The sequence below is a fragment of the Spinacia oleracea genome, chromosome 1, assembly GCF_020520425.1.
Source record: "Spinacia oleracea cultivar Varoflay chromosome 1, BTI_SOV_V1, whole genome shotgun sequence".
NCBI classification, from domain to species: domain Eukaryota; kingdom Viridiplantae; phylum Streptophyta; class Magnoliopsida; order Caryophyllales; family Amaranthaceae; genus Spinacia; species Spinacia oleracea.
In genome coordinates, this window is record NC_079487.1 from 43,182,497 (window position 1) to 43,191,878 (window position 9,382).

General features: G+C 40.7%; 1 protein-coding gene across 1 annotated transcript; it reads right to left on the reverse strand.

Annotated features, from left to right (window-relative positions):
• Positions 1 to 7,698: 7,698 nt before the first annotated feature.
• LOC130464025 (uncharacterized) lies at positions 7,699 to 8,967 on the reverse strand. The gene is made up of 3 exons (XM_056833376.1): positions 8,690 to 8,967; positions 8,189 to 8,416; positions 7,699 to 8,047 (listed from the first exon to the last, which is right to left on the reverse strand). Exons 1-3 carry the CDS (start codon positions 8,965 to 8,967, stop codon positions 7,699 to 7,701), a joined length of 855 nt encoding a protein of 284 aa, XP_056689354.1.
• Between the last annotated feature and the right edge of the window lie 415 nt (positions 8,968 to 9,382).

The window sequence follows — 9,382 nt, forward strand, 5'->3', positions numbered from 1 at the left end:
TGCGACCAATGGGTTTAACCCCATTAGGCAAAACTACCAAGTCTCATACTTGATTTTCAAACAATCGAATCCATTTCGGATCTCATGGCTTCGAGCCATTTCCCGAAGTCTTAACTCGTCAAAGCATTTGTGTAGCTAGTGGTTACTCATGTTCTAAATCTCTATTTCTGAACTTTCAGTCAAAGGGAAATCAATATATCTTTTTGACGGAATGACGGTCCTACTAGACCTACGCTGGGGACAACAAGAGAAGTTTCTACCTCAACAGGTTAAGAGACTTTGCATAGATTATTTCCAAGTGGGACGGTAGAAAGCGCGTGAATGGAATGCATCACCTCCTGAGCATTTTCATGATGGGCCGCCTCTGACGAGGTGTTAACCTCATCCATTTGTTGCTCATCTCGAATTTATTCGAGATATACATTAATCCCACTTGTTTTTCTGGAAATGAAATTATTTTTCCAGAAAGACACCATCACGAGCAACTAACACTTTGTTTTCTTTTGGTTGTATAAGTCTTATCCCTTAGTCTCTTTTGGGTAACCCACAAAAAGACATTTATCAGACTTGGGTGAAATCTTATCAGAGAGTAAACGTTTCACATAAACTTCACATCCATATCCTTAGAAAAGACAATTTTGGAACTCTTCCAATCCATATCTCATATGGCGTTTTCTCTACCGCTTTGGATGGTGCGCTGTTGAGTGTGAATGATGTTGTTTCAAGCGTAAATTCCTAGAATGAGACAGGAAGGTTAGCAAGACTCATCATGGACCAAACCATATCTAATATTGTTTGATTCCCTCTTCCGGAAACCCCATTCAATTGTGGTGTCCCTGGTGGAGTTAATTGCAAAAGTATGCCACAATCTTTCAAATAATCAACAAACTCTTGAGATAAATATTTACCACCATAATTGGATCGCAATGCTTTATTTTTCTTCCCAATTTGGGTTTGTACTTCATTTTGGAATTCCTTGAACTTTTCAAATGATTCCGACTTATGCCGAATGAGGTAAACATATCCAAATCTGCTCATATCAACGGTAAAAGTAATGAAATACTCGTACCCTCCCCTAGCCAAAGTGCTCATAGGTCCGCACACATCAGTATTTATGAGAGATAAAAGATCATTGGCCCTTTCACTTGAGCCTGTGAAAGGAGACTTTGTCATTTTTCCCATGAAGCAAAACTCACATACTTCAAATGATTCAAAAATCAAATAATTTGAGAATTCCATCCTTATGAAGTTTCTCTATGCACTGTGAGCTTATATGGCCTAATCGACAATGCCATAGTCAAGTCATTTGGTTGGTGTTTTTTGTTTTCTATGTGATAGATATGGTTTTTTAAGTCTAATACACATAAACCATTTGCTAATTTAGCAGAGACATAGAACATACCATTCAAATAGGCAGAACAACAATTATTCATAATTTGAAATGAAAAACCTTTCGAATCCAAAATCGGAATCGAAATTATGTTCTTGGTTATAACTGGAACGTAATAACAATTATATAGTTCTAATATTAAACCAGAAGGCAAGCATAAACTATAATCTCCTACAGCTAAAGCAGCAACTCTTGCTCCATTGCCTACGGGAGATCCAGATCACCTTTGCTCAAGCTCATACTTCTTTTTAGTTCCTACACATTACCAATAATGTGAGATCCACAAGCGGTATCAAATACCCAAGAAGCAGTAGTAGCTAAATTAACTTCTATGACATAGATACCTGAAGTTGAAGCACCAGTCTTCTTATCCTCTAGGTACTTGGGGCAGTTCCTCTTCTAATGGCCAATCTTGTGGAAGTGGTAGCACTCATGTTGAGCAACTACCTTAGCCTTAGGAGTGGCCAATGGCTTATTAGAAGAGTTGTCATTGGCAACCACCTTTCCCTTATTCTTCTTCATGGGAGCCCCTTTCTTCTTGAATTGCTTACCTTTTCTAACCATTAGAACATCCATATGTTCAGGTTCACTAGGTAAGTTCCTCTCAGCTTGAACCAAGAAACTATGCAACTCTTAGAGGGTAGCCTCCCCTCCTTGCTTGTAGAAGTTCAACTTAAAGTTACGAAAACCTTCAGGCAGCTAGGGGTCTGACGACTATGTCAGTGGCTAGGTCCTTGGGATAAGGGAATCCCAATTTCTCCATGGTCTGAAAATGTCAAATCAAATCGAACACATGCGGACCAACGGGCTTCCCTTTTCCAACTTGGAATCCATAAGTGTAAAGTTTGCTTCAAACCTCTCCAATCTAACATTTTTCTGAAACAAAGTTTTCAGTTGCTGGATTATGGTCTATGCATCCAGACCATCAAAAAGTTTTTGATACTCTGGTTCCATGCAAGCAAGCATCAAGCATGTTACTTGCAGGGAGTTATCCTCTAGAGTTTGTCTAGCTCGTTTTTTAGCAGTACTGGCATTTTCTGGCAGGGGTTCAGCGGGGAGTGGATTGTTAAGACACTTTCTTTTCCTTCCGCTTTGAGAACAATTCTCACAGCCATTTGCCATTATAGGAAGTTGTGGGCATTCAGTTTGTCTTTTTCAATTAGAGGGCGCAAGTTAAAAGTAGAGTTGTTGTTTGCACCAGACATGATAACTACAACAAAATGGTAAAGACAGATTCAATATAATGTTTATCAAAAGATGCAATTAGACAAATTTAATTTACTACTTCCCTTTATTCAAAATTAGAAGTCCTCATTGAATAAAGAAATAACCAAGATCCCCTCCCACTACAATCAAACGGACTTTGGCCTTGCTACTTTAATTTATAGTAGTTGAGGCAAGTAAACATTTACTAATTATAACTCTTGGTAGACAGGTTAACAACTCTTTGTATTTTCCTATCTCTTAGCTTCAAAACTCAAAACTTCGTCTTTTGATAGTTTTGTTAAGTTAAACCAAACATTAACATGTAAGTTTCATAAACCTACCCTACTATCCCCGAAAATATAAGAAATACCCTACTTTGCAGAACCTATTACTTATGATCTAAGGCTTTACAGGTGTTGTATGGAAAAGCACTTAAACTCAATATTATTTTGGGACCTAAGTTTACTATGTTGGTTAATTAAAAGTGAACACATAGCTTAAGTAACCACATACATAAACTTAATAAGCATTTTAAGGCAATAAAATGCATAAAATTAAATGTGATCCTAGTATGGCCCCTTATATGTAGGCTTACATCTTCTTGGGTTCCTGTTCATTTTTCTTGGATCTCCATCCTTGATTTTCAGATTGAACCTTCTTACTCCTTCGAACTTATAATAGAAACTTTATAATCTAACTTGAACTTTTAAAATCAAATTACAACAATATAGAACGATGCGCAGATCGTATTTCAAAACTTACATGAATACAAAACGATACGCATATCGTATTTTCTATCCTATTTTGGGTCATACTAGTGACTTGCCTGTAACAAAATATCATATATTCCACAAGCATATAATATCAAAATATATTAAACACAAATTATTTGCTTATTAACTATTAATAAGCAAACAACCTTCCCAAAATAATTATAAAAAACTTAAACAATTTAAGTTTAATATTATTTAGAAAACTTTATTATTTTAATTCAATTACTATTTAAATATGGCTAGAATAATCTTATTAATAATTAATTTGCATTTAAAGGAATCTTGTGGATTTATGCTCCAAATATAAAATCTTATTTTCCAAAAAAAAAAAACATCTTCCGAAAATATAAATTTCTAAATCATCCAAAAATCCGATTTAGGAAATTCATTATAAAATAAAAATTCCAAAATTTTCCGAAAAGTTTCCAGAACTTGTGATTTTGAAATATTCCATTTATTTCTTTATTATTTTTTTGTTAAGCTAATGGCAGCAACAAGGCTGCTATCCAAAACCCCCACCACGCCAGCCAGCAGCCATCAGGACTGTCGGCTAGCATCTGCGGCAGAGAAAGTCAGGACCTCACTGGTCGACGCCAGTAACTAGCCCACGCTGACAGCAAGAGCCACCAGTGCGGCCAGGCTGACAACAACGTAAGCAACGCACGTCAAACGTGTGCGATTCGCCGTTGCTATGTCGCCGATGAGCCACCGTCTCTCTGTCCTGCCCACCGTCCTAAGTCGCCCTCCACCGTGGCTCCACCCTCGCAGGTGGGGCCACCCAGCCATGGTGGGAAATTTTATTTAAATTGTGTAATAATTACATAATTTAAACTAATCTTTATCAAACCTTTGTTTAAAGATTAAAATTTTTAATTAGGGTTTAATAATCCCAAAATTATGCTAGAAATTTTGAATAAATCAACAAACCTTAAACTAAATTTTAGGGTGGTTAAGAATTATATTTCAATTTATATTCTTTATTAAAATTAAATCTAATAATAATTCAAAATTTAGGGCATAATTATCTTATTTTGTACAAAAAATTACAGAAAAATAACCATTGTTTTCCGAAAAAATTGAATTTAACTATGAGGCTGTTCTATTGAATTTTCTCAACAAATAAAATCAGAAATTTTAATTGTTATCCTTAAATTTTATGATTAATAGAATTAAACATAAAAATTAATCAAATTCAATAATTAATATACAAAACTTTTGAAAAGTAGTGGAAAGATTACCAAAAAATTTCGGCTACTGTATAAAACTTAGGGGTTGATCAGTAAATTTATTAAACAAGTCAAAAATCAAATCTTTAATTGTTAACAAATTATTTTCATATGCGAATCCAAAACCTTCTCTCTCTAGCTTTCCTCTCCAAAAGAAACCTCCACCCCTTCAAACCCTAACCCGCTGCCGACGGCTCGCTGGTTCCAGACCTGAGCTTTAACTGCTCAATTAAGGTCGCCGGAGAGCCGTAATTAGTTTGTTTGGTGTTTTTGTCCTTCCGTCGGAGAAGAAAATAGGGAATCAAGCTTCTTTACCAAAGTGAGCTTCAAATTCTTTCTAGTGCTCATATCTTCTTCCCAGAATCGGTGCTAGTGGATAAGTTAGCTCCGCCGTGCTCGCAGGAGAAAGCATTTTCAGATATGGGTTTCATTCTTGACCGTCCTTTTTCGAAGCCTCCCCGAGCGCCGCCGTCGATAATCTCGTCAGTAAAGGTAAAGTTCGGGGTGTTGTTGGTTCGTTCATATCGGAGGTTATTGGACCATAAATTCAACCTAATCTATTCCGACTACTTCCTAATCGTCGTCGCGTTAGTCATTGGTAAAGGTAAGTGATGTGGGAGCTTTCGTTGGTGCTGACGTGTCACCCTTTCCACGGAGGTATCAGGTATGCGCTGACAAAATCTTCTTACAACCTGCAAAACAAGAATATTCCGTAGGAATATTCCCTCCGATGCCTAAGTAAGTATTTGATAGAGAGAGAAAGTGTCTTGAGAAGTTATAGAAGAATAACTAAGGTAGGCGAGAATTAATTGATTGCCCTTTTACCTTGGGATTTGGGCTATTTATAAGGCTAGGGTTTTGGGATTTGTTTCAAAAACCTTAGTTATCTGATTGGTTAGCCTTGGAGACGAGGACATGTGTCCTTGACAGATATGGAGGTATAGGATTTGAAGTGGGCCGTTTAGTATTTGGACCTCTTCTTGTCTTGGGCCATTTTTACCTTGTAATTCAATTACAAGGTTTGTAATATATCCAGAGTGTATGACACTTGGTATGGAAGGTGTCACATGTCGCGTTACGATTGGTCCAAGGTGGACAAGTCTTTTTAGCCACATCATTTTTCCCTCAAGAAGGGTGAAATCCCCTTACTTCGTTTCTACCCTTGTTGATTCCTTCTCTGACGTGGTGACGTCTTGCCATTTTTATTTTACTCCCTCTCATTTTCATAGAATCTTTGAGAGAAATTTGGTGAAGGCGATTTCCGGCGCCAATTGACCACTAGCAGGCAATTCTCAACCACTGTGAAGTTCATACTTGTTCTTGGGAATATCCAATCTCCCATTTCACAAACTCAAGGAACCTTGGAGCACTTGCCTTTTTGATTCAATAGGTAATTCTCTCGTCTTGAGGAAGCTGTTTATTATTTTCTTGTTTTTCTTTCTTGTGGCAGACCGTTCTGGTTTTTGGAGTACATCGACCTTGTATCAACTGCTCCTTCTTTGCATGGTTGATGCCCCTTGTCTTAAGCCAGTCATTTGCCTTCTTTGTGCAGGACATCATGGTAAGAACAAATGAAGACCCTGACTTTGAGTGTAAGTCCTCGTCTCAGGTGGCGGACGAGGAAACCATGGAATCGAGATGCTCTGGGAGAGCGACGTCCTCTTCTTCGAAGAATGAAGAGGGGCATCTTCCTCCATCCCAAATTCTTCCTCTGCAGTCGTGGCTAGACTATTTGAGGGAGGAGGGAGAAGACGATAGGGATTCGTTAAACCTGGGCGAGGGTTATGACTTTAGGATGCCGGGAGGCATTGTCTGCACCACCATCGGCCTGATAGATGGAGAGTTTGTTGTTTACGCCTCCACTCTGAAGCTGGGGATGAGGTTTCCTCCTCACCCGTTTGTAATAGAGATGTTGGACGACTATAACACAGGCGTCAATCAAATGACGCCCAACTCTTGGGCCAGCGTCTTCAGATATATCGCCAAGTTTGAACTTAAGGGCATTGTCCCCTCTTTCCCGGCCTTCCTTAGGCTGGTGAATCTGTCCAAAAATCCTGGAGCAGCGGATGGGTGGCTTGCCCTTAGTTACAAGGGTCCATATCGGACGGTGGTGGGGAAGGCGTCCAAATGGCAATACTAGCAGAAAAAGTGGGTTGTTCTTCATACGATTGATAAGGAGATGTGTCAGCGTATGGGCCGCTGGATGAAGCAACCTCGCTTTTCAGGGAAGAACGAATCCTTTCCCCTTGTATCTGCAAAAGAGTGGGATCAGATCTCTTCTCTCTTCAAAGCCAAGCAGTATGTTGTGGGCTAAAAGAGCGCGTGGGTACCCCACCTAGACCAATTTGAGTTACCTTCCTCTCGACTGTGGGCCTGTGTCCGATATGCCGAGAGATGATGATTTAAGTTAGCTCATCCCATAACGTTTCATAGCGTCTAGTTTCGAACTAACGTTTTTCTTTTTCAGACGAGGCCATGGAGAAACTGGACGATTCCTCCAAGGGTGTAGTAAATATGCTTGCATGGTTGGCCGAGTTGCTTAGTGAAAGCACTCTCAAGGCCATTGAGAAGCAGGAAAATAAGCAAAGTGAGGACGTGGCTATCCCCCAGACGGTACAAAGAAGGTAGACGTCTTTGCCACTTCTATGCTTTATGTTTTGCGGAGTCGTACTAAAAATGTTTTTTTATCGCAAGGTGGTGGAGAAGGCTCCAACCACTATTTTGCAGTCTTCGAAGCGCAGGGCGGGAATGACTGGTAAGCCGCGATTTCGTACCCCTCGAGATCCGAAGGTTGAGGCGTCCTCTGAGGTAGAGACGCCCTCTAAGCGGCTTAAGACGGACGCGGAGGGCGAGTCTCCTTCTAGAGACGTCTCTAGTGCGGGTGCAGCACAAAGTCCTATTTCCCAAGACCCTTTGGGAGGCATTCCTAAGTCCGTCCTCCATAACATTCATCCCAAGACTGCTGAAAGAGCTAGGAGTTCGGGGGGTAAGTTCTATTCCAACGTCGTAAGCACTTGCCGTTCTTCTTCTGGTAGTTCTAGTCTTTCCAAGGGATTCTAAGGCTATTGTTTTTCCAGTAGAGATACCTGACCCTCAAAAAGCGCTAGACGCTGAACTTGAGCATATCCCTTCTTCTAGCCACTTCTCCTCCAAAGACAAGGCTAAGATCATGGTCGGCATGCGCAACACAATCCCAAAGGAATATGCCCCATTGTGGCGACTTTAGTACAATTCCTAATACTGTCCCCCGGGTGTTGGAGGAGCCGTCAGTGTATATGGTCCATGTCAACGAAGTCCCGGTATCTGACAATATGTTGACTTCTCTGTCAACTTCGTGTTGGATACTTGGGTTGAAGTCAGCCACAAAATCTGTTAGGGCTTGTGATTTGATGGTTGTGTGAGGTTCGTACCTGATGTCGAAACACCCTAACTGTATGGCCCATTTGGACATCCTGCCAGACAACTCGGGTTTCCTCATGATCGACTTCATGGGATAGTTAGTTCTAACAATTACAGGATGACATTCAAAATAAGGACGTAATTTAGTGGATGCAACAACTAATGCAAGAACGAGTTTCTCGAGATGTGAGTACCTCATTTTGGCGCTAAGTAAAGACTTACTGACGTAATAGATTGGCAGTTGCTTGTCGTCCTCTTCTCGTACCAGGACATCACTGATGGTTGACTCCGTAACCGCAAGGTACAACTGTAATTCCTTTTTTTCCATTGGTTTAGACAGGAGTGGGGGTTCCGACAGGTATTGTTTGAGTTGTTGTAGTGCGGCTTCATGTTGCTCGGTCCAGATGAATTTCTCGTTTTTCCTGAGGATGTCATAAAACAGCTTACGCTTGTCTGGCGACCAGGAGATGAAACGATTGAGGGCGGCTACTCGTCCTGCTAATTTTTGTACATCTTTCTGGTTTCGCGGGGAATGGAGGTTGATGATTGCTCGTATCTGATCGGGACTGGCCTCAATACCCCGCTGAGTCACTATGTAGCCTAGGAATTTCCCGAACGAGACTCCGAATTAACACTTTGTAGGGTTGAGTTTCATGTTGTACGCGCGTAATACGTCGAAGGCTTGCTATAAATGCCTGATGTGGTCTGAAGCTTTCTTGGATTTGACCAGCATGTCATCAATGTAGACTTCCATAGTGTTGCCTAACTGTCTTTTGAACATCCTATTGACGAGACGCTGGTTAGTTGCGCCGGCATTCCTTAGACCGAAGGGTATGACTTTGTAACAATAAGTTCCCCGTTCCGTGATGAAGGCGGTCTTCTCTTGATCATCTAGGTGCATCAAGATTTGGTTGTACCCACTGAAGGCGTCCATAAAAGTTAGCATTTCGTGACCGGCTGTGGCGTCGACCATGGCATCGACATGGGGTTAGTGGGAAGGAATCTTTAGGGCATGCTTTGTTGATGTCGGTAAAGTCTATGCAGACACGCCATTTTCCGTTCTTCTTTCTTACCACTACGACGTTGGCCAACGAATCTGGGTATTTGACTTCTATGATCTTCCCTGTATCAAGTAACTGTTGGACCTCGTCGTTGATGATCTGATTGCGTTATGGGGAAAACTTCCGTTGTTTCTGTTTGACGGGTTTGTGATGTGTCGCCATTGAGCTTATGAGTGATGACTTCAGGACTGATTCCCGGCATATCTTTGTGGGACCATGCAAAACAGTCTTCGTTGGCTTTGAGAAAAGTTATGAGTTCCAACTTGATGTCGTCTGGCACATCACATCCAATGAAAACGACCCGCTCTGGTCTAGTAGGATCTAAGA